The 27095-nt window shown below is 40.2% G+C and overlaps 1 protein-coding gene across 2 annotated transcripts in view; it reads left to right on the forward strand.

The window, feature by feature from the left end:
• The window catches only part of macrod2 (mono-ADP ribosylhydrolase 2), a 437400-nt gene that overhangs the window by 90982 nt on the left and 319323 nt on the right, over positions 1–27095 (forward strand). For both annotated transcript variants that reach the window (XM_058058340.1, XM_058058339.1), the window contains exon 4: positions 10454–10483. In XM_058058340.1, coding sequence (XP_057914323.1) covers positions 10454–10483 — 30 coding nt within the window. The remainder of the gene's footprint in view (positions 1–10453; positions 10484–27095) is intronic.

Raw genomic sequence — 27095 nt, forward strand, 5'->3', positions numbered from 1 at the left:
GCATACTGTATGTGAGCTGTCATCATCAGCAATGGCACAATATGTGATCAATGAGCTGTTGTCACCCCCCCAATCCCCACCCCCGCCAACTTTATGATTACACTGTAGAGAAGCGATAGCTCTAACAACTCCTACTGGCAGCTAAAAGCCTGTTTTGTAGAGCTGAACTGTCTGCTGCAGTTTTTCAGCTGGGAAATGTGGCTTGCGAGACAGCCTGTGAGATAGAGCAGGAACAATGGCAAACATGGTGCTTGACTCTCTCTAAGCACCATGAAAGAATATTTTTTGAATTCATGTTCTAAACCTCTTGAGATTTTCTTTGCCAGGGTAATATGTATATGTTAACCGTGTTAAGTGAATTTCTATGAAGTAGGTTTCCTTATATATAAATATAATATTTACATAGATAGCACATTAGAGCCTTATAGACATAATATAACACCCCTATAGTCATCTTTACATTTGTATTACCCCAATATAGTAGACATAATAACAGAAAATATGCCATTTAAGACTCATGTTACTATGACAACAAGAAAAATGGTGGATACAACTCACAAAAAAGAACCATGCAGTTAGAAAGATTACATTCAATAACATTTGATTTTGATAGCATCATCATTCACGACACAAAATTAGCTTGAATATGTCTTAAATAGGGGCGGCACAGCGGATGAGTGGTTAGCGCGCAGACCTCACAGCTAGGAGACCAGGGTTCAATTCCACCTTCGGCCATCTCTGTGTGGAGTTTGCATGTTCTGGGTTTTCTCCGGGTACTCCGGTTTCCTCCCACATTCCAAAAACATGCTAGGTTAATTGGCCACTCCAAATTGTCCATAGGTATGAATGTGAGTGTGAATGGTTGTTTGTCTATAGTATGTGCCCTGTGATTGGCTGGCCACCAGTCCAGGGTGTACCCCGCCCCTCACCCAAAGACAGCTGGGATAGGCTCCAGCACCCTCCTGAGGAAAAAGCGGTAGAAAATGAATGCATGAATGAATAGATAGTACATTAGAGCCTTATAGACATAATATAACACCCCTATAGTCATCTTTACATTCCTATTACCCCAATATAGTAGACATAATAACAAAGAATATGCCATTTAAGAGTCCAGGGTGTACCCCGCCTCTCGCCCAAAGACAGCTGGGATAGGCTCCAGCACCCCCGTGACCCTCATGAGGAAATAGCGGTAGAAAATGAATGAATGAATGTCTTAAATAGGCGGTAACACCAAACCATATTAGTGAAGAACCATTCAAGATCCTCTCTCATCCAAGAGACCTGCTCATCATCACGTACTTCCGCAGTTTGTCTTAGTTAGTCTCTTGCCAGTTTGGTCTTTGTATATTTTGGCAAAGGTATGTTCATTACCTCTGTTCTGGAGCCAAAAACTTTCAATTCACACATTATAATTTAATTTCAGTTTCTCTGCTGAGCAATCCCCCTACCTCCAGTAATTGCATCCATTAATAGGTACTTTTATCTCAGTAAGACATACAATACACACACACACAAATAAGGTAATGCATTTAAGATGTAGTTTCTCCAGCCTGATTACAGGTTCCCGTCCGGGGAGATGAGTCGGTGACTTAAATAGGATCTGTCTGGAACCGGAACTCACTTCACGCATAACCTTCACACTCACACTACTGCGATCCAATTGTTACCACTGGGACCGGAATCATTTAAGTGAAATTTAAATGCATTTTGTTAAGGAAGTTAAAATACAGTTTCGGAAAGATGTTCTCTTTTTGGGATCTGCGAGTCCAACTGCATGGACTCTACTGACTGTACTTTGCCTGCTTATCAGTAAGCCCTTTTTTTTCTGGCAGGCTGCAGGCAAATGATGTTATGTGGCTGTTGTGCCTCTCTCTGCTCTGTGTAAACTGCACTGCAATGGCACGTTGTGCTGATGAAGTGTCAACAAGGCTAGCAACACATCTGTGTGTGGAGGAGGTCATTCTGAGTCATTTAGGGCTTTATCTCTTTCTGCCTGGTTGCAATAAGCAGTAACCGAGTATGGATGCTAGTTTTTCTGTTCTTGATGTAGTTTCTTTGATGGAAAATGTAAGTAAAACATGCCAAATAATTTGTTTGTTTATAAATTGGCCCTTGCATTTGTTCATTTTCAGTATGTGGGGAAAAAGGACGCCAATGCTTTAATACCATGTGTTGAAGTTGCCATCTTTTTATTTCCTCCTTCTAAGGAATCGGAGGTTGAGCGGTTGCAGGTATATGTATATTTATGAGGAGGATGTGTATTTCTGGGCGAAACAGTGTTGTGAAAGGTGACCTTGTTAGATAAAAGGAGGGCTTGGAAGCCAAATGATGAAAGAGAATGGGATCATCCCGTGCTCATTAATGTGGATTTGAAGGTCAGGTAATTATAACAATAGACATGTGGGCTGGTTTTTGGCATCTGGCATTGTTGGTTTGTTATGAAGGTGACAAGCCTGCGGAGGAAGGGGATTAATCACTGTGACACCAGACTCTTGTCACTTTGATACATTCAGACATCATCACAGTCCCGCTGTATGCTTGTCGCAGCAAAAACAACATCATTTCAGCTGGTGACAACTCTGCAGCATTAGTGCTATTTGTTTTGATGTTAGTGATGGTGATTTGAATGAAAAATATCACCTAAAGCAGAATTCAATTTGAATTTGTGAGCAAAGTGAATCCGCACATCAACTTCAGTATGAATAATCCAATTTTCAAACAATAAATGTGACGGTAAAATATGAAATGTGAATTATTGAGAATTTGATGACTGGAGAAAGACTTCAAAGTAAAAACTTTCTGGGGCAATGCTGCTATTATGTGAGATTTTTTTTTATTTTTTTTTAAGTCTGCAAATACAATTTTGCTGTTCAACAGAATCCAAAAAAGTATGTGCAGGCACAGTTTGCTATCATAAAAGATTCATGTGTTCATTCTTCCTCTAAATTGTCAAGTGCACCACCGTTGACGTTTGTACACACAACATTTCTGCACTTATACATGACATGCAGTTGGTATTGCATAAAATATTGAGATAATGTCCCAATGTTGTGTTTTGCACACCATGCCTACTTATGCCATGGTTGCATCATTTCTTTTGCGCTGCATATTTGAGCCTACTTCAAGCATGAGCCTGGCGTTTGTTTGTTCGTTCATTCGTGTGTGTGTGCGTGTGTGTGTGTGAGAGAGAGAGAGCCTACGTGCTGGGATAGTGCCACCTCTAAGTTTGTCTGGCTCTGTCGGGCTCCTCTGGGACCACTAGAAGCTATAAAGAACAAAAAAACGCCAACCGCTATCATCAGGCGAGACAGCACGTGTGGTGTAGCATGCATTTTTAATACACCACAAATAAGAAATACCACTGCTGCTTCTTTTCCTTCATCCCACAACTGATTGTCGGTTAAGTTTTATTCCTATTTGTGTGAGTTTTGGATGCTGTTAAAATTGAAAAGAAGAAAAGAAGCCAATGTTGAAGGGGATTTGAGATGCCACAAGTCAACAGAGAGATCTACAGACAGTGGATTGGTTGCTCTGGATATCAAATCCGAGCTTGACGGTTTCCAGTGGTGTTGTTTTGTGCTTTCGTGCATGCACATTGACGCGGGTACCGTGCATGTGATTGCGTGTGCGCACAGGCCCAGTAGCAGTGCTTGTTAGGAAGGTTGTTGAAGTGGAAAAAAAAAGTGTGTGTCTGTGTATTCCACACAAAATATAAAGTTTGCAAAAAGCTCTTCACTTGACTAACTCTCTGAACATTTTGGGCTGACACGTTAGACGTCAGAACAGATCAGAGGACGAGCTAATGGCCGTTTCAAGTGTCTGACTAGTTGACGACTGATTAGGAAAAGTAAGTTTTTTTTTGTCTTCATGGCAACAATTGCAACCAAAGACATCACCTTTTTCAGTGAACAAAGTGAAAACAAATTGCAAACACTGAGGTAGGTCATTATGGGAATCTCCAATATTCATCTAAATGTGTGGATAAGTGATAGGGACAATATTTGAACCAGAGTAGTGATGTCTTGGCTGGCAGTGTCCATGCCATGGAATTTTGGAGCATAGAAATGCAAATGTTTATATTATATTATATATTATACTATATATATTTTTAACAGATTTGTTAAAATAACTATGATATTTCAGTCTAAATACAGAAACACTACAAACTGCTAAATTTTTGTGTTAATTATGTGCTCCATATATACTGTGTCTAACTCTAACCATATGCTTATTACCTTCACAAAACATGGAGGTTATGCTTTTTTTCCGCTTTGTTCTTGTTCTGCATGGATTTCGATGACATTTTCAGGAATTGTCAGAAACGGGATATGGAAGAAGTGATTTAATATTGGTGGTCATCTGATTACTAGATCTAGGATTTTTTTTTTTTTTACGAATTCTATAACATTGCAAGATCATTTTCAGCGTTTGTGTATATAATATCACAAAAACATGGTCAGAGCACTTGGAAAAATACAGGACTAGTTTCAGGTTCTATGAAATATCATATACTGATGTAACAAATTATTTTTTTTTTGGTGTGAATCACAATATGGGGGGAACTATGGCGCTTTGCAGAGGTCTTATAAACTGTCTGTAGCTTATTATTTTGCTGCTGCATGTGACTTTTGAGTGCTTTTCACTGGCGTGTGCTATTAAAATAGAAGTATAAGCCATAAATAGTGCTTTAAAGTCATTTTCAATTACATATTTACAATCCAAAGGTAAAACTTATAAGTCCAGATCACATGCATACCGAGCTTGCATTTTTTGTTGCTCAGTGGAGCACAGTGCAATTTGATAAGGTCTCACTTGCTTGCCGATATCAGTATTAGTAGAAAAATCGACACCAATATGACCAATATAATCAATTGATATTAGTGGACATCCTTATCAACTGTACAGTCATTGCATTTGAACCCTTTTCCAGCAAATAATACATTTACTGCATTGCTTCTGTGTTCAGAAAAGTCCCGTTACTCAACCCACGTGCAGTTATGGTCAGATGTTTATTTTAAGCAAATCGTATATAATCATGGGTATGAATGTCATCTTCACTTGGGACTTTTGATGATTATTTTTTTAACCAGAACCCTACACAAGAGAAGCGATCAGCTGCAGTCAGTCGTGACCTCTAATGAGGCTGTGTCAAGTTAAAATGACATTGTAGAGCCTTCAGCAGCTATCACATATCTGATTATCATAGTCTTTTATATTGGACAGAATCATGGCATACCATTTGGAGACCATTCGATATTGAGCAAGCAAATTAAACCTATGGGCTTTTTTGTGTGTTTTATTTGTGTATTTATTTTACTGAATTTGCTCTATCTTCAGGTTGCGGCATAACATTATTTACTGAACTTATGAGCGAACCCATGAGAGTCTGCTATGATATTTTTCAGGGTTCACCTCAGGTGGCAAAGACCACAAGGCAGGCAATATATCAATTTACTACTGATAGTTACTTCCAGTAGTTTTTTATGGTTATGCACCACCACTTCTGATTAAGCTGTATTATCAAGAATTGTGCACTCTGCAGTGCAAATACACACAGGCTGAGGCTTGGGGGGTGGGGGGTTTGGGGACTTGATGCAGTGCCACAATTCATATACTGCAGCTATGATACCATGTGGTTCTGTAATCAATATTTTCCTTGCTATTAAAATGCACAGCAGTGTCGCTCGCAGTCAATGTTCCCTTTTGGCTGTTTGGCATGTGAGGATACGGCGGAGTTCAAAGGGCAGACAGGAAGTGGGTGTTCCCACAGTGACAGTGCATGCATGTTGGATGAATTAGGCTAATGTCGTGGACCAGCAGTTCCTAATGGCCTGCCATCTCCAGGCAGCCCAGGGAGTCACTCCATTTGCGATTTATGACCTATGTTGTGGTTACCATTGGGACAACGATCCTCCTGACAGACACCACCTCATAGGCCACGCCTCCCGCCTCTGCCCTCATTAAATGGTTCATATCAACTGTCCTTGTGTACTTTAATTGACAAATATATTTGTTTCATAACAAAAATAAAAAAATCGAATGCCGCTTTTTGCCTGTAATTAGCTCTTTGTAGTTGTTGTAGAGGTGGATAGGTGGTCTGGTCTGTCCTTGAAGTATTGACTCATGAACATCCTTTGAGGCGGCAGCAATCGAAGTACACTAATAGAGAATGAGGCTATGGGCAGTGTTGTTTCAAAGGGGAAAATAAAACATGTAATATGTTAAGCAGGAGCGTGGCACGGCGGTCGAGTGGTTAGCGCGCAGACCTCACAGCTAGGAGACGAGGGTTCAATTCCACCCTCTGTGTGGAGTTTGCATGTTCTCCCCCGTGCATGCGTGGGTTTTCTCCGGGGACTCCGGTTTCCTCCCACATTCCAAAAACATGCTAGGTTAATTGGCGACTCCAAATTGTCCATAGGTATGAATGTGAGTGTGAATGGTTGTTTGTCTATATGTGCCCTGTGATTGGCTGGCGACCGGTCCAGGGTGTACCCCGCCTCTCGCCCGAAGACAGCTGGGATAGGCTCCAGGCTAAGCGGTAGAAAATTAATGAATGAATGAATGTTAAGCAGGTTTATTAATAACGTTTCTGTAATTCACTGATTTGTAATAAAGAGAATAGTATCTCTGTCCTTGCCTACCCACCGACTTCAATGTTGGCGGACTAGCCTCTTTTTGATGCTAAATCAGTGCCGACTTAGCCACCTGTGTCACAGTTGTTACTGTGCAAAGAACATCTTTTAAATAATGTCGCTACAGTAGAACACAGTTTGATGCTTTTTTTAAACTTTATTGTCGACCTTAACACACCAAGACAGTGCTCAATTTCAACACTGTAAACTTGTACACATTTCTCCATGGCTCTCCACACCAATCCACAACATAAAAACATAACACGACCTCCTTATCCACCTTTAGCGAGCAAGATGCATTCATGGACACCAGAGTTCGGAACATCTTGCTGTCAAATCTTGCAAATTTCTTGTACATTCTCTTTGGTTTTGTTGTGCGTTGTAATGTATTACTCAGTTACGATTTTCTTGAAATGATTTAAGTGATTATTACGTTAAACTTGCATGTTACAAAATTATGTAAACATTGCTTTTTCATTTTTACAGTCTCAATTTTAAGAACCGGTTTTCTCCGGGTACTCCGGTTTCCTCCCACATTCCAAAAACATGCTAGGTTAATTGGCGACTCCAAATTGTCCATAGGTATGAATGTGAGTGTGAATGGTTGTTTGTCTATATGTGCCCTGTGATTGGCTGGCGACCAGTCCAGGGTGTGTACCCCGCCTCTTGCCCGAAGACAGCTGGGATAGGCTCCAGCACCCCCGCGACCCTCGTGAGGAAAAAGCAGTAGAAAATGAATGAATGAATGAATTTTAAGAACCACTTTTCCACCGGTATCAGATAATATGTAACTAATGCCTGATCGTACACATACTGTATAGGGAGAGCACTGGAGCAATACTTCCTTATTTCTACTTTAATCATCAGCAAAGTGACATTACACTGTAGGCTGTAAACCACTGTAGAAGAAAATGTTATTATTATTTTTTTTTAAATATGACAAATTGTTGACTTTATTCACATTTCACTGAAGGCAGAAATGTGTTGGAACCACTCCACGATACCCAGACGAAGCCCAGGGCAGGTGCAAACAGCAACGAGAACTATTTATAATTAATAGACTCACTATAAAATATGCATTGAGAGGTTAATGTGGCCAAATATGGATTTCTGTTTTGATTTTCACTTGGGATAATTGAAGCACCTCTTTGGCAAGTTGCAGTGAATAAGGCACAAGGCTGTAGTGCCCAAAAGTGGAGACTTCCTCTTTTTCAGTTGTCTCTTGTTCTCATCTTGTGGAATTGCTAGAATTGTACTGTTTTTTTTTTTTTTTTCTTGTGTCTCAGGCTGTAGATATTCTGAGTGCATACGCAGAACCGTGTGTTTCAAGATAAACAGCCCAAATCTTTTTCAAGCATTCTGACTATTAGGAGGAGAAAATGAAATGAAAATACATAAAATGCATTTTTACCTCCCACACCCACGCCATATCTTTCTTGTACTCATCTTTATCCAACCTATATCAGAGGAAACAGCCGCTGAACCTCTTCTACCCTGCAAAGATGAGGATAGAAAACATCCTCATATGGTATCACAAAAAACCTGTCATTCTCATTCAAACACACATATAGACACACACACTTAAGATTTGTCAGACTGATTAGAACACACATCTTCATTCTCTGATTAGGTGTGGAGTAAATGAAGCAGCCCCCCTCTGGTATGCATCTCCATAATGTCAAGTAATTAAACCCCAGTGTTTTAATAGATCAGGAATAAGAAGACTCCCCAGGTGACTAGACAATGATGATAGACTTTCACAAAACGACCTTAATGGCAGCCTACTTTTAGGTGAGCGCTGAAACTATTGCTTTATGTTTATAATAGATGGGTGGCGTGTACCTAACAATTATACAATTAACCAAAGTACATTTATTATGAGCACGTGTTATAGCTTATAGGTATTTAAAAGTTGTCTTTTTTCTACATTTTGGCAAACTTTTCAATGGCAATAAACACAATCATCATTTGATCACTTTGTTATAATAGTCGACAACAAGTCCTGAGTAATCTCTCTTCATAGAGAGACAAAAAAAACAAAAAAAAAAACAGAAGCACCATTGTAAACATGACAGTGGACTGTCAGTATATCTTTGGCGGAGATTGTTTGTTATGTTATGCGCCTACTGTATGTGCACACACACAAAAATAACAAAAGGCCTTTGATGAAGCAAATTCTGCAGCGGGAGAGCTTTCTTTTGTCCCTGTGCCCACGCTTACGTGCTGCTCAGGGACAACAATGCAATGCAATGATGGTGCCACAGAAAGTTGTGGAAGCTCCACAAGTACCCTGCTGCCTGCCTGTGATTGTGCTGCTCTCCCTGACACCACATGTTCATTATCTGTTGCTTGTGCACGGAAGCATTTTTTTTTAAGAAATAATAAGCTTATAATGCAGTACTTTTGACTGCTAATGATATAGCTTGAATGGAAGATCATCAAAGGAATATTAGTAGTGTGATTGTTCCAGTACCCGTTATCTGAACTACACTTCAAACACAGACTTCCTACTTTCTGTCCCACCCAAATTAACTGATTTTTTTTTTCTTTTTTCAATCATCTAATCTTTCTCTTTGTCATGTGGAATGGGTTTCTCTCACAGAGCACAACCTAAATGATTGAATTGTTGTATGGTATAGTAGATTTGGGTCAATGCAAGGAAGTATTATACATTGGACCCTCGGTTAGTGTCCGCCACAGTAAGCGTGTTTTTTGGTTGGCGTAAAAAAAGTACACCAAATTTTGGCTTGGTCTGTGTACCTTTGTTGGTTAACTTGCAATATGGTGCATATCATGTCATGTTAGTAATGCACTGCGTGAGCCCACCTGTGTGCCTAATGTATTTTTTTATCAGAAACATGCAAACAATGACAGAAGTTTTACGATTATGCTGTAGTTTTACATGCATGAAACCATTCTAAATACATATAAATGAAGAATGAGAGATTTAAATACAATTTCAGGTTACTTAATTTGGGTCAATGCAAGGAAGTATTATACATTGGACCCTCGGTTAGTGTGCGCCACAGTAAGCGTGTTTTTCGGTTGGCGTAAAAAATGTGGGTTTACTCTCAATTCTCGACTATTGAGCACATCTGAATATGAGCCACAACCATCAAATTTAAAACGTGGGAAAAAATTGCAACGATGAATATTTACGCAGGAAGACACTCTATAAACCTTGCAATCCCGGCGTCACCTGTTAGCGCCAAAGAGTGAGATGTAAGACACTTTTTCTCATTCAACAGAAGCTGTAGTAATTTTACACTTGATCAAACTTACTTAACATTTACCAGTGATCACAAACGCTGCATATTTCAAAATGTGATATTCACATCCACTTCACTACTTCCTGGATGTGCACTCTAAGCATCATGAGCATTATTTAGTTTTTCAGTTAGAGTCGGCCCTCCTGGAACAAATCAATGGCCGAGGTCCCACTGTGTATTTGTTCAATTTTAGCAGCAGTTCAACTTGTTTCTTTTGTTGTGGTGGACTTTTTGGTGTTTCTGTGAGAGGCAAGCACAGGCAATCACGTATAAGGAAAAGTTGACCAGTCACAGTTTTGTGCAACATCCAATGCACATCGCTATTGATGCAAATTTATTTGGAGGTGCATGTTAAGCTCCACCGGGGGGTTTGAAAGGGGTGGAGCCAGCTGGCACTGGGATTCAGACTTAAGACCCAGTACCATTTATTTATGTCTCTCTCTCTGTCCTTAGCAGTAATCATTTTGTCAAGTAATAGCTTGCAAAAAGTAAACAACATTTGCACAATCATATAACATTGACATTGACATGTTTTTCCTCTCTTTTCAGCAAATTCAAGTCTTTTGGGAGGAGGCGGTGGTGAGTTAATATTTAAATTTTTCCATATTGTTTGGTGCTACATCACTAAAATAAATATGTTGCAAGTTGGCATAAGGCCCATCAATATATTTTTTAAAGGATTCACGGCAGATTTAAGTGTACAGTATATTCTGCTCCCAAGTGTCCGTGCTGAATGTAATGCCAAAACATGAGCGTGAAGTGCAGCGCAACCTTGCACAGTGCTACACTGAGAAACGGTCATTACTTTACTGGCCTGCCCAAGCACATTTTCATCAAAGCAGTGAAGGAAATCTCAAGCAACCAACCGTGGTGTTGGAATAATGGGGAGGAAGCTGGAACGCCGCTGCCCAAACCTCACTGTTCTTTTCTGAAATTTGACTTCTTCAGTGACATGATTGAAATAATCATCCCCTACCCCCCCCCCCCCCCCCCCACCCATGAGGGAAATGAAAGCTTGCATCTAGATTTCTTTTTGTAGAAGAAAATTTTAATTGGACTTTTTGTCAGTCTCTTGGATAGATATGTTTATTCAATTATTTATAACTATTTGGTTGTTGAAATAAATAAATCCATCATCCATCTTTCTACTGTTCATATACTTGAGGAAAACACAAGTACTATTTTCACTTGTTCAGTACACTGTCATCCAAATGCTTCATTAGATGCAATGGGACAGACACAGTGAATTTTGCTGTCCATTCAAGTGCACACAGAACTGTTGAAATCTCATTGCCGTTTAATCATGCTACCTGGAGTGGCTCTTGTGTCGGGGTTAAGACCGCAAACTTTCCACCCAATGCTGCCAAACACAGCACCGTCCCAATATGAATCAACACAAAGAGGAGCTCTCAGCAAACAGCAATCTGAAGAAGTTCTGTGATTGAGAGCAAAGGTCATGATGCATCTCCATAACCGAGCCAGGTTGTACAAACGTGTGATATGCACTCATCCAGATTGGTGTCCGTGTCTCACTCAACTCGGTATTGATTTTATGCACAAACAAGTCTGGAGTCTACGGGTGTGTTCACACTTGTCACATTTGTGTCTGTTAAAACAAACTCCGGTGTGATTTTTCTGCAGTTAATTTGGTGAATGCTATCATCTGAAACCCGGAGCAACACAAACAAGCAAACTCGTAGTGTAAAAATGACAGCAAACGACAAATATGAAAAAGAAAATGCACTGGAAGTGCTGTCTTCCAGCTGCTTCTCTCATGCCCCGGCTCTTTAAAATATATTATGCTCATTTTTCATCCCTTTGTATTGAGTTGTGGACTCCTATAGAGCAGCTACACACAATAACCTACAATAATATTTCCTTTCATTTGTGCTTCCTGCCAAAACAGTCTGCTTTAATTTAAATGCCCACTCAACTGTGATTGGTCACAAGCCCAAAGTGCTTCCTAACTATGAACCATTTAAGGAAATCCGCCCATTTGTGACATCACAAAGGAGCAGTTTTACCACGCTGTTTGAAACAGAGCATTTTGAGCCATCCCAAACTTCTTTCAGGGCTCACTTCCAAATGCGCAAACCTCATTATCTGAAGCTCTGGCATCGTTTTACACGAGAATACAACATTCTAACTACATTTAAAAAATTTAGAAAATTTAGAAAATTTGGAAAAAGCATAATAAGTCCGCATAATAGTTTTTTTCATAATATAAAATGCATCTCATTCACCATAAGTCTTTAATAATTTGGAAATGGATGACAGGTTAAATGTGAAGCATACATGTACCACTGATAAAATGTTTCTCCATACTTATGTCTTTATGCTTGTTTGGTGATCCTTGAATGCACCATAATTGTCTCCAGTAACTGCGATTCCATGTGTCATTGAGCATCCTACATTATCATTCATTAGTGGTGAATACCTTTATCGTTTACAATTTAAATGTGGTAAGTAGCTGTATGAGGCATGTTTAAATATTAAAGGAACATTGCACCTTTTGGGGGGAATTTTTCCAGGCCATCCACAATCCTTATGTGAAACATGACCACAAGTATTTCTCTTTTCTGTGCTAAAACTGTAAAACAAAGACAACAAACAATGTGGTAATATAATTGTCATGGTTCTTTCATAGTCATAATAAATAATAATCACATACAGTATAATAATAAATAAATAGACACGGCAGAACATAGTTGGGATAATGGGTGAGTACTGACAATGAACATGTAAGAATGCAGAGTAATGAGTGTTGAAGTGGTTAGACATGGCATTATGTATGTGCACAGTGGTTCAAAACGCTTCTTTTCAAGCATCAACTGCTTGTATTTTTTTCTTGAAATCATTCATTTTGCTGTTCCGGACTCAATCTGTTCCATAATTTCAGTCCACAGATTGAAATTCTGTGGGGTTTTAGCATTGTTCTCACATATATAAGTGTTTGAAATCTAGGTTTTCCAATGTTTCTCCTCTCTTGTTGGAAAGCATTGTATGACATTTTTGGGTAACAGCTTATTTGTTGCTTTATGCATAATTTTAGTTGTTTGAAACTTTACTAGAACACATTTTAATATGTGTGATTTTAGAAATAATTGATTTGTATGTTCTCTATACAGTACGCGTCATTATAGTATGTGTGCTGCTGTTTTTGCAGTACAATTAGTGAGTTACAGATGTCAATGTACAAGTTAAACAGCTTTGGTCCCAGTATTGACTCCTGGGGTACTCCACAGGTAATATTTAAACTTGCTTATGTGTAGTCTCCTATGTTTACATATGGCTTCCTGATAGCTGTAGCATGTCACCCAATTCAAAAATTTGGAATTTCATAAAAAGGATGTTGTGATTAATTGTATCAAAGATTTTGTGAAATCCATAAATACTGCAACTGCACACTTTCTGTGGTCTATAGTGTTGGTAATTTTCTCAGTAATTTTCATCAGTGCCTGGTTGAAATGTTAGCTCTGTATGCATATTGGCTGTCGGTGAGTAATTCATTCTTTTTTATGCATTTGTCCAACCTGTTGGTGAATAGCCTCTTGATAATTTTGGACGATTGTGGTCATAAAGAAACTTGGTTGGTTGTTTGTAAAACAATGTTTGCCTCTGTTTTTGAATATTGGAACTACTTTAAATGTTTTCATTTACCAGTCAGGAATGATAAATTACAGATGTACGTCAGTGGTTCAAATAGATGATGGGGAATTTTTTGCCTTTAACTCTGTCAACTCTGGCAATAGTTGTCTATGAAAAGATAACAACCTTGACGTTTCATTTATCCCTTTCATTCATCATTTATTTGTTTTTAACTGTTTTCTGCACGTATAATTATAATTTAATACTATAAAAAACTTTTTTGTGTTAGCATTTTTTGAACAGGTCTGGAACAGATTTACATGATTTTCAAGCAAATAACGTTTGTTTAGAGTAAAGGATTAACGACACTACGTAAGATTCCACTGTAATTGCAGTAATCTCAAATTACAAATTTTCATCCAAATTGGAGGAAAACATCGTCAAGCTGGCAGGAGGGTTCAATTTATTATTTTTTTTTCTCCATTTGCTGGTGTTCCCTGAACATACCCCATTATTATTACACAATATTATTACTCACAATTCACCACCATTTTTGCCTGTCTATGTGAACAGCAATCATTTTGAAAATATTCTAGTCTGTATGTTAAACTTTCTACAAATCCAAATCCCTCCCGGTGGTTGTTGTTTAACTAACTGTACACATGTCAAAAAGTCATGCAGTGCAGAGTAGTCAAGAAAAATCACCCACGCAGCTCTGCTTAATCATTCCAAAAATGATTATTACTTTGAGTGCCTTTTTTATTTTTTAAAACACATTTGCCCATGTCCAATGTTTTTTCTGCTTTTAAGATACAAGGGCGATACATTTAGTGAAATAAATAACAATAAAACAAAACAAGGAAAATTGCTTTTCTTATGTCTTCTTTTCATAAATGTATTTTTTTTAACAATTCCATTAATGTATTTTTTAACAACTTGAAGAAAAAGATAACTGGCAACTACAATTAAGTTTCACGAAGAGTGATGACAATTAACTCCCCCTCCTAAAGGAAAGCTGGGAAGGATTTTCTTCTCTTCATGTGTCTTTATCAGTCAGAGATGGCTGCTGAAGCTGCAAAACTCTGCCCCCCCCTTATACTGTTATCTGTGGTTTGGCATGTGAATGCCTTCTCCCCTTGTGGTGGAAAGGATCGATGTGAAGAGAGGATGTGCTCCCATACCTTCCTTATCTCTCAGCTGTCTTCTCAGGGCCAGTTTCACAACAGGATGATCCGCCATGTTTGGCCTCATGCAGTTGAGCCATGGTTAGTTCCCACAGATTAGAAGGTGGCTTTACCACCGCTAAGCCGAAAATGCCAAAGCAGACTCAACTTGAAAAAAAAGTTACTTCATCCCCTAGTCACTTTTTCTTGACATAATTCATCCAGCAATATTATCACTGATTGTGGTTCTGTGTATTCCCAAGCTCTACAGTATACATGCAAAAGAGAACAAGAAATACTGTTATGCTCCATTGCTCTCTTTAATCCTCTAAAAACACTAATGGGAATTCTCTCTGGGCTGTATGTTTTCACTTTCATGTACACAATGGGGTTAACCAAAATAGCATTGTTATCTGCATTAGACATATTGGTCTCAGTGGGATTCTGTGCATACATGGAAAGGGAAATAGCAATGATCTCTGATAATAGCACACTAAATGACACCTCTGTGAATAGAGCATAATTATGAATGGTACCGGGTTGCTCTTGTGATTTGTGTCACCACATGGCTGCATGCTGGCACCCTTCCAAAAAGAATGTAAACATCCTGTTGTCTATCTTTCCGCCACTCCAGTTTATCAAAGGAAACATGCCGGCGTATTCGCAGCCTCCTAATGATACCATGAAGCACGGTGTAACCAGCGAGCGGGAGCTTCCCTCTCTGCCTTTTGATGTCTCCATTCAGAAAGGGGGGTCTGCCTCATTAGCATTCTAACCACAGTGGTTGCCCATTTAGCAATAGGCTTTGACTAGACCACCCAAACAAATTGTTTTCCTTGCGTTGGGGCCTCCTTTCTCCACTCCAAAGGAGCAGTGGGGCACATTCATGCTTGTTTAGTACAGCTTGACTCCTGCTAATTTAGTCGGTGGCCTCCAGTGCTCACTGAACTAACCAGTCTTTATCATTGCTTATATAACACAGACTGTAGCACTGCATGCCCTCGGGTCTTCTGGCTAACAGGTCTCCTAAACATTGGTGTGAGTCAGTGCAAGTGCAAACACATTATTAATTATGCTTGATGTGACTGTAAACACTTTCAGGTTGCTTCTAAAAGTGGCCTTTTTGTGTTGCTGTTCTCTTTGACATGGACTTGCCAGTTTTCTGGATTTGGAGATAATATCACAGCCGTAAAAAGAGCCAGATTGCTGCATGTGTGAAAGGGTTTCCTGCGATGCCGGCCCCCCGAGATGTGAAGTTTAACACCAATGCTCTCTTCTTCTGCCCTTTTGTGTTGGAAGAAAATGGTGCTTTAACCCAAAGTTGATATCCTGATTTGTGTGTTTCATTGTGAAAGGCACGGGCAAATACATGCCAAATCTTCAGTACTCCGATGTGGCAATTTTGTGGGATCACTGTGTGCATACAATCTGGCTGTGATGGCTTTGTGGTTCCCTTCCTCGTCTCCTGCAGTGGTCCCTCGTTATTTGACTCTAAATGTTGTACAATTCAGCGACTATGCAACATTTCCCTTAAAAATATCTTAAAAGTTGCAGAAAACTTGGTTGAACCATCATGTCAACTTCAGATCCGAGGTCAGCCAGAGTCCTGATTGTGTGAACTGTGAACTTTGGGACGTGTTCACACTAGACCATTGAATCCTTACTGACTTTGTTCACAATGTTATCCAATACCATTGCCGAATCTGTACTTCTTAAGCAGTGCTGGAAGTCATTTAAAAAAAAAAATTACAACTAGGGGTGGGTAGCGGAATTCTTCCTTTTACAGGCACTGACAAATTCCGTCAATACTGATGAGCACCAATTCACGTAAAATCAATAGCTACCATGTTTTAGTATCAAAACGCCAGTCTTTGGAGTGTCATGTCACTACTCCAGCTTTCCATTCACAAGCAAGGAATACAAGCCAGCAGGAGGGGCAATGTTGACACCAACAAAGAGACAAGTTATAGCAACAGAAGTCATATTTTTTATTGTATTGATACAATAAAACCTACCTGTTTTAATAAATAAATAGTCAGAATGTTCGCGAAGAAGACACTTCATGCATGGATGCAACTCTAACCCTATCCCAGTGTGTAAAATGTTTCCAATTTTGGTTTAGATAATCCTTTATCAAGATCCTATTTGCTTTGTTGTGCACATCTCTGTCTCCATTTGTGATGCAAATAGGTCTGTTTTCTTTTCATGTCACCTCCAGGTGAACTATTATCATCTTTCTGGTGCTGCCAGAGGCTTGTGTATTGAGGAGATTGGCGGAGACCAGGTCATGGTGTAAGGGGGGAGGGGAGGTCGAAGACACGGGATAGTGTGGTGTGACAACTTGGCCTGCTGCCCCAGCTGTAGCCGCATCAGCTCTCCGGGAGCTCAGGGTGTCCCTCTACGATTAATCACTCAAAGATGACATTATTCTCATCTCCCATCGATTACGCACTACGCTTGACTGATGGTCCACAGTTCACAGATGGTAGTAACAGCCATTAGAATAACTTATGACAAAGATAGCGTGTTTTCCCCAAGGGGTAGCCTAAATAATGTAACATGATGAATGAAATGCAAAGGTTTCTCAGTCAGCGCAATGCCCAGGGGATATACTTATCTCCTCATATTTACCAAACAGTTAGCTACACCCTGATCAAGATCCACTTTGTATTTGAGCTTAACCATATCCATTGCTCACATAAGCCTGCTGTCATACTGGCAACCCCCAAAAATGCATAAATCTGTAGATTAGATTTGTATGTAAAGGGCGCCACTGTTACATCTTCCATTTGAATTCAGCTGCTAACAAGGTCATTATGTGGACTGTTGAACGTACCCATGTAGTGATACAAATTGCATTTTGTGGACTCCATCTCTCCTTCTCTGTTCTTTGTTTCCCCTGCCCCGTCCTCTATTCTGCAGTGATGGATAGACTAATTGATGCAGAATGATTAGGCCATTCATTTTAGTCAAAAATGTGAGTTCCATATTTAGAATTAGCACTACATAATAATGGGAAGGTAAGAAGAAAGTCACAGAAGACAGTATTAAATACACATAGCAATAATGGGGCATGGTTTGAGTGCTATGAACAAAAAAACAAAATGACCAGTTGTGTAAAGCTAACCTTCAGAGACTGTCTGGATTTATGAAAAGGTACGTATCTGCAAATGACAGAAGGACACATCTGCCACGTGTCCCCGTATCTCTCTCTTAGCCTATGAATCATTCATCTGTGTCCACATGTATAAATCAAGCTGCTGGTTGGCGCCTGCAGCAGTCATGTCTTAAGCTGGTTGATGGCAGCGCTTGATCTCTGCCATTGTGTGTGAGTGATGGAAAAGACCAAACTTGAACAGCAGCCATTATATGTGGACATCTATTTACCTGTGTTGCAGTAAGCTTTGTGGCGCTTACCGAGTCAGGTCTAAATCATACCTGTGTGTTTATTAGACTTTGGTGCAATGCAGTTTATGAACAGTAAGGCTTGTCATCAATGTTAATTTTTGAACCAATTTTTGTCAGTCAATCTCATGAAAAATATCAACAGATTTTCTCATTTTCGGTTTCAGTTAATATATCAGTTAATATAGTTAATATCCCATGGTGTGTCTGTGTATATGTACTTCCATACTTACTCTTGAGTACAAAAGTGCATTCACACTGAGAAGTAGAGTAAATCCAGTGCATTGTCACTACTTGGATGTTGCAATCAAAACGGTCAAAATGATGAGAGTGTGAATACAGGAAAACCGAGGGAAAACATTGGAAAAAATGTTCCTTGAAAACTGGATCATACGCAAACTGGTGTTCGACTGGTGATTTTTCCACTGTACCGCTATATGTGTAGCATTCATTCATTCATTTTCTACCGCTTATCCTCACGAGGGTCATAGGGGTGCTGGAGCCTATCCCAACTGTCTTCGGGCAAAAGGCGGGGTTCGCCCTGGACTGGTCACCAGCCAATCACAGGGCACACATAGACAAACCACCATTCACACTCACACATTCACACATATTCATACCAATTTTTAGTTGCCAATTAACCTAGGATGTCCTAGGAACCTAGGATGAAGGGTGGGATTATATGTGTAGCCATTTTTCTAGTGGGTGTCACTGCATGGGTTATTGCTATTGTTAAATTACATGAAAGTTTCCGAAAAGTTTGGTATGATTTCTGACAGCTATCTATCCGTATAGACTGTCGTGTTTCTCCAAGGAAACAGCACAATAACAAAGAAGACCATTTTGAGTTATCTGAGGCATTTAGTTGAAATAAATGTGTGATATTACAGTCTGGTTCCTTCCCTCCCCAGGGTCTTTGCTATAAATGTATTGCAGCTGCTTGTTTTCCTTTGTGTTTGACCTCTGCAGCCTCCGTCTTCTTCTCTTGCTGTCTCTGAAAGAAAACAAAGATGGCCTTTGACTTCAATCAGGGGACACATGCGGGATTGATATTGTGCAATCCCACCGAGTACATCTTATGTATATTTGACTCACTTATTTATCCTGCTGATTCTGCATTGCAAAAGACAGCACTTTAAGTATCATCCACCTTATCCTGTCACTGCACATTGTGCACGGAGTGTAAATACCACCACAGGGCTTGTGAACCAGGCAAAGAAATTGTCAATTTAGTTCATATTCACAATGCATCACACTCGACTTCCCCTGGACCCAAGACCCTACTCTGTGTATCACAATTTCTGGGTCAGTTGTTGAGATTTTAGACAACTCAAAGCATTACCAGCCCCAGTGTCAGAGCGCATTTGTGTCCTGCGTCAGTTTCATTGTGGCCTGTTTTGGGGGCTGATCCTGCGCTTGGTTTGGTCATTTTGTTTGGCACGCATGTGCGTGTGTATGTGTGTGTGTGTGTGTTATCTGTTATTGTCTGTTTGACTCTGTGTTCACATGGCGGTGTGCGTGAGTGTGAACTTGATTGTCCACACATTTGCTTGCATGATGGCCCGTCGGTGTCCGTCTCAATCTGCAAGAGTGTGTGCCTGGATTTTAGTTAGTAACTGGATGCTGAGCTGCCTTGTCACTTGACTCAGTGGTCAGTTTAGGTCCCACTGCTCCCAGCGATGCCGGATGGAGTGATGAGATGTGACAGAGGGGACAGTTCTTAGCAGAGCTCGACACTACGTCATATTCATACCAACCAGTGCAAGACGAACACAAGTGACACATTCACATTCATGTTTGACATCACAGTGTGAAAGCGCTCTATATTGTCAATGTTTATTTGTATGGGTCACTTTCGAGAACGGACTGTGACTATGTGGTTGAAGAACCAATTGAGATCAATGAAGGACCTTAGTGGTGCACAAAGTTGGTATAAAAAAACAGTTGTCAATAAATGTCTCACTGTTTTTTATATCAAATATGAATGAGTTAGGTATCTTGTATTTATCTTCTATTTATTTACAGTGGAACTGCCAAATTGGACTGACTATAATTTAGGGAGGCGGCACGGCGGTCCAGTAGTTAGCGCGCAGATCTCACAGCTAGGAGACCAGGGTTCAATTCCACCCTCGGCCATCTCTGTGTGGAGTTTGCATGTTCTCCCCGTGCATGTGGGTTTTCTCCGGGTACTCCGGTTTCCTCCCACATTCCAAAAACATGCTAGGTTAATTGGTGACTCCAAATTGTCCATAGGTATGAATGTGAGTGTGAATGGTTGTTTGTCTATATGTGCCCTGTGATTGGCTGCCGACCAGTCCAGGGTGTACCCCGCCTCTCGCCCCAAAGACAGCTGGGATAGGCTCCAGCACCCCCTGCGACCCTCATGAGGAAAAAGTGGTAGAAAATGAATGAATGAATGAATTAATAATTTGGGGACGGACTCAAAACTCTGGTGCCTTAAAAGTCACATAATGTCTAACTCTGGCTGTTTTAGTGCATGCAAATGTGTAGTGAGTGATAGCAATGGGTTGAAATGTATAAGATTTACCATTGAGCCATAAATGGAAGTTATTGCAGTGATATGAGTGGTATATGGGTTCCGGGTGCTAAGGGCAATATACCCAAGTTGATATAAAAAAAAAAAAAAATGAGGGCATAAGGAGACGTGCAGTTATCCTTCTGCTTGTTTGTCATAGTCATGGTAAAAAAAAAAAAAGGTCAGCAATTTAAAGATTCTGCAGAAATGGAGGTTGATCAAGCCTTGACATCTGGTGCTACTAATTCCTACAGGTGTTCCAACTTTTCTGTAATATTTGCAACCTCTTCTATCAGCATAAAAGCACTGTTAGGAACACATTGTGGTAATATACCCTTGTGAGCATCAGCTGAACAGTATTATCCTGCAAAAGAAATCATGTGTTACTGCATAAATGGCAAGAAAAAGCCAATTAACAAGAGAAGAGAGGCCTACCATCTAAACACTTAAAAACCTTTTTCCTACAGAGAAATGGAGGTGTTCTAAAACTGTTTACGCACATGGACAAACATATTGTTTTATTTGTATTTTTACATGTAGTTCTGGTAATTAAAATGCCTTAAAAAAGGTAATTAATTAATTATGCAATGGAAAGGAACATTTTTGTTCTGGCTGTGATGTGTGTGATGTGGTCTTTGGACCACAAACATTGGCAGGTTTACTTTGTCGTTTTTTTCCAAGACTCTTTGCAGCTGCAAAAAGACAAGAAAAAGATTTGAAAGGGCAATGCGAAAAAGGCTTTTAAGGCACTGTCAACAAAATGGCATGTTGCAGACCTGTGGTTTTGTGCTGTATAACGTGAGTGTCTTTACATCCCCGAGGTATAATAAAGAGCAAACACAAACAGGTGTTGATTGTTTCCTGTGACCCGATATTTACACAAGAGTGGGCTTGTTTATGGATTATGGGATGGTAAAGTTCAACATCTGTCTGAAAGGAACGGGGAACACATTTTTCTATGAATCCTCTCTACAAGCTGCTTGAGTGCCGCCGAGTTATTTCAACTTCTTGCCGAGACTGACCTACTGCGGTGGCTTTTTGCCAACAAGTGACTCACTGTCAAGCTTCTGAGTCCCTCATGGGGCAGTCTAGTTAGGTCTGTCTGACAGGCCGCTTGCCTACAAGTGAGGTTTCAACCAAGGGAGAGCAGAGCAAGCTCCAGAGGAAAGCTGTCATCTTTTTGTCAGACTACAGGGAATAGCATTTTCTCCCTCTCTCCCCTCTGTCCTTCCTGTCTTTCTCTCACCATGTATTTATCCCTCTCACTGCATCAGCCGGTTCCCTCGGTGAAGATCTTCACTTTTCCCACTGCCTGCTCCTCTCAGCCTGGCGGTGCAACATAAACAGGCGTGCGACAAAAGGATGAAACACCAAGCATCCCTGAGGAAGCAGGCGAGTCATTGCGTTAACTCCCTCACTGCTTACTAATAGGACCCAGCAGCCATCCTGGTATCCTTGCTGAGACTGACACAGAGACAGGAAGTTGCACTTGAGGTGAAAGACAGTCCTCGCATCCTTCCTGTGGGAGAGATGAGCATTTATACCTTTGGGAAGATGCCCACCACTACACCTAATCCCATCTTCCCAGGCACGTCATTATCACCTGCTCAGTGCTCCTACAGTGTGTGCTCTGCAGACAGATCTCTAAGGAGAGTCACAGGAACTCATACAGGAGCACTGAACACAAAGTAAGGAAAATGAATGGAGGGGAATAGTGGTGGCAGAAGGATAAATAGACAAAAAAAAGCAGAGAACAGATGTCAGCCACAGTGGGTGGTGTGAAAGCTAAACTGTTTGTGTTCTGTCTCCTCATTTTCCTCTGAAAATTAATGTGTTTCACAAACGGAGTGAGAAACAGGTCTTCAACATGCACACCGTGTTATCAAATATGTCTGAGGGCTGACACATGCGATGTTACGATCATTAGCATGTTTTGTAGTGAGAGAAACATAATTCAGTTTATGTAACCAATTGATTTCAATGAGGTTGTGCAAAACATTTAGCAACTCATCCCCTATTTAGACTTCCTTTTGATGACATACTCATCTGGGGATTGCAAAAATAAACGGTGATACGTGATAAATTGTCTAAAAAGTCAATGATTTATTGGCGCCGCACTTGAAACGCACATCGATTTCAGCAGTGTTGCCAAGCTGACGGACGAGTGCCGACATTTTGTTTCCTCTCCGGGATGCCGATGGAGTTGGTTCAGAAGTCAGCGGATGCAGCTGCAGGGGTCCAGCAGAGGCAGGCAAACCTGCTTTTCATTCAGGTTTTCAGTTAATAATGTGAGAAAATTAGAAAAAAATACATTATGAAATGTGTGATCGGTAATAGTATCGGACCATTTCACTCATGGATTATCGGTATCAGCAGCATAAAATCCTGATCGGAACATCCCTAGTATGTACAGTATGTAAGTACTGTATTTAGCGGAATTAGCACTGCCGCCAAGAGTGTCTGCATTTGTTTAATCAAGCATATTTTTACGTGCCATGAGAGCGATGTCCGGCATCGGCGTGAATCCATGTCTACCCATTGATATTGAGGCGTCAGCACCAGGGCTAAGATGTCAAGCAACTAGCAATGAAGTGGACATTCAAGCCTTTGGGACCTAATATCATGGGAAACGTGAATTCACTACCAAGCAAGATCATCAAGACCTTCAAGTTTTTCAACGTTTCATTGAATGGCTAAGAGCTTGCATCCCAGAGGCTTAACGTGAAGAGCTAGCCGACGTCAGAGCAGGCAAGGACACAAGAGCATGTGGAAAGCACAAAGCAGGTGGACTTGGACTGTATGTGAACAAACTGTGGCGTCATTCTGGCCATGTGAACATGAAAATATTGATATATACAGCATTTTTAAATTGGGTTTCATTATCGGGAAGAAATTTGATAATGATGTCTACCGATATCACATGTTTATCCTGATATCAGGCGATGCCCAATCATTTTCGGCACAGATAATTATCAGATATCTGCCTAATGAGTTATGATAATGCTATATAAACACCCCGAAATAACTCTTTGAAAATGCAGATTCCCCAGTTATTGCCATACTTCACCTTTCAACACTGCTAACTGTGCTGTGAGGCCCCGCCTCTTAAAGGCACACACAACGTCACATATATTACACTATAGGATTTATTTATAGTCATTTAGCTATTTTTATGATTGAAAATGCTTAATTTCGGACAATAATACATATAATTTGCTTATATATGCATATGTTTTGACAAATAATAGGCCATATTCTACCACAATAAAGTGATGATTAATTAATTAATTAAAAAAATAATGCAATAGTGTTAGGGAACAATGTTTAAACTGTGATTTAGAGGGACAAGTGATTGGAAAAAGCTATTTGAGCCAGCTGAAGCATTTTGGTGCTGAGGCTCATATTAGCATATGCCATAATTGATGGAGGAGCATAGTTAGCAGTGATAATGGACATTGTAGGGGGGGTGGTATCAGGACATTATTTATAGAATGCTCTAATTAGGCATTTTTGGAGCACTGACTGCTGTCTGTCTGCTGTCTTTCAAAGGTGCTTCCCCATCCTTGATAAACACCGCTTGCCAATCAGTTTGTTCAGGGACTCCCTCCCATGTGTAGCAAAAATAAACCAGTTCATCAAACTGTGAGAGACAGAGCTCAGCTCAACTGACCCCTACTCTCCGCTGGTCCTGGCTCTGATGAAACCGCAATCAGCTCAGTACCATGGGGAGCTATTGTGTTTACAGTTGCTGGGTAGATGGACCCGCTGCTAGTCAAGGGAGATTAGACCTTCGAGGCTAGCTGGGCCACGTCCACCACACACCAGCTCCACTTGTGGAATTGCAAATGAGCCCCATGTCCCTTCCCCTCGGCTTCCAGAGCTGATGGTGTGATCAACACCACACTGACATTTCCCCAAGACTCTGTATTCAGTGCAATGTTGGAAGGGGGGGATAAAGGCACACACAGCCGTAGTGTTGATTCCCACTGTAAATGTATATGTGTGTTTTCACCTAAAGGTCACAATGATTTAGGCGTATAGCCAAGAAACGGTTGACCTTTTTGCCGTTTCTCTTATAACCATACCCTCACCTTCCAAGATCTATACATCCATTCCCAATACTCTATGGAATACTTTTTCCACACTAGTTCTTTTCCTTGAGGTTGTGTTTTGTTTGAAAACAAGACCGTTCCTTAGAATGTGAGTACAGTTTTTAGGATGGTGTTCCTCTCTTCCGGACAGTGCATAATATCACACCAAATATGACAAAACATGGATTAATGACACCAAATGAGCTGTGAAAGTAAACAGGTTATCAAATTCAGTTTACAGCATTAAAAATTGACATATTCCAACCCTTCACATTAATATTACACACTTTGAGACAAAGAGTTATCCGAAGCTTATGTCATACACCGACACGGACTCTGGGTGCAGTTTATAAACACACTTTATAAGCAGCCAATAATAGGACTAGTGTAAGAAATAAAGACTTCCTTATAATAAAAAACTGAATCACTCTATTGGGTTATTCTACAATGCCTTGCTAATTCCCCACCTCTGCATCTACATACTTGGGTGAATTGCTCTTTATACGAACACTGCCTTTGAACACTCACAAAGCATGTTGCAGCAAGGTCTGAATCGGCACCCGACAGATGGATAGTAAATCATGCGTTTTATTTTACTGGAGTGTTTTACAGTTCTATGAGATTTGTGTGTGCATTTATTGCTGCAATTTAGAATGGCTACTGTGCTGATTTGAAAGTTTTTGACGAAACTAACTACAAATACTACGTCAGTCATCTTTTTTATATATATATTTTCCGTAGTATAAAAGTAATAGTATATGTAACACAAATAGTGTGAAATGTAGTGTGACCTAATTTAAGGCCGTCTTCGTCATCGTGTCACACATCATTTGGAAAATAACGGTAGATTTCTCTCGTCCAGTCAACTGTGGTCAGAAGCGTGTTAATCCCGGTGTCAGTACTCGTTATGGGGACAGAAATGGCATTTTTTTTGCTTGATTTGCTACTGAACAGACTAAGAAACCCATCCTAATGATGCATCTCATCTGGTCTGTATTCAAAATGACAAACTGTGCCTGCTCAGTGAGGCAAGAAACAAGTGATTATATCTCCTCATGTGGGTTATTGTTGATAGGACAAGGATTTGTTCCATCAAATACCATCAAATTTGTTCTTCAGTTGAAACAAAAAAAAAAGACCTACCATACAAGCTTCCATAAAAAAAAACATTACCTGAACTGTAGAGTGCTCCCACATGATATACTATTATTATTATCATCCACTAGCTGTGGGACAAAAGCTGTGTATTGGGGTGAAGTTCCTGACATGGCAATTTGTTGTCGGTTCTTCTGGGTGACTGGTGACAATAGGCTCTTTGGGTTCCTGTGTAGTGCAGTGTGAAAGCGGTTTGGCTTCTTGCCCTTGGGGTCAGTGGAGGATCTCAAACATTACTTGTGATGAGCACTAATCTGGCCTCCCCTCCCCGGCAAACACCAACCTTTCTCTGCAACCTTCAAGCCGTGAAACACAATTTACAGAGGTGACCATGGGGTCTACGGGCAATGGGAGAGGGCTTTCAAAAACCAAAGTGGCACATTACCCTACATTAGCATGTAGGGTAGCAATTCTGCTTTGGGCAATATTGTAATAGATATATAACAAGTATAACACATTTACATGATTTAGATGGTAAGAGCTGCACGGCGGTTGAGTGGTTAGCGCGCAAACCTCACAGCAAGGAGACCCGAGTTCATTTCTGTGTGGAGTTTGCATGTTCTCCCCGTGCATGTGTGGGTTTTCTCCTGGTACTCCGGTTTCCTCCCACATTCCAAAAACTTGCTAGGTTAATCAATGACTCCAAATTGTCCATAGGTATGAATGTGAGTGTGAATGGTTGTTTGTCTATATGTGCCCTGTGATTGGCTGGCGTACCCCCGCCTCTCGCCTGAATGAATGAATGAATGAATAGATGGTAAGATGAAAAAGCCATACATATATATTCATATTAAGTTTAATAATGATGGGCAGAGAGGGATTATTGCTGGATGTGTTGGCTTTGTAAAGACGATTTTCTGCACTTCTGTTTTTCATTATTATTTTTTTTTTCAGGGCTAGCATAGTGTACATCCGCTTTTATTGTCTTTATTCAGTCAGTATTGCTGTAAATGGTGCGTGGAGGACGGGAATATCACAGTTGAGTTTTCACTTCTTGTGGGTTTGTGCTGTTATTATGATTATTGTTATAATGACGATGTTATTTTTATCATTGTGCCTGTGGCGAGATAATTCCAACCTGCAATAACAGCCTGTTGTTGTGGCGATCAAGTCTGGTGTTTGTCAAAACGAAGAATTGCTGACACCTAGTGATTAATGTAGAATACTACATTCACAATTTGAATGCGTCTTATGCCTTGTACCTGTGTTTTAGTTGGGTTTGCTATTTTTATGCTTGAAAATGCTTAACATTT

The sequence above is a fragment of the Doryrhamphus excisus genome, chromosome 20, assembly GCF_030265055.1.
Source record: "Doryrhamphus excisus isolate RoL2022-K1 chromosome 20, RoL_Dexc_1.0, whole genome shotgun sequence".
Lineage (NCBI taxonomy): Eukaryota > Metazoa > Chordata > Actinopteri > Syngnathiformes > Syngnathidae > Doryrhamphus > Doryrhamphus excisus.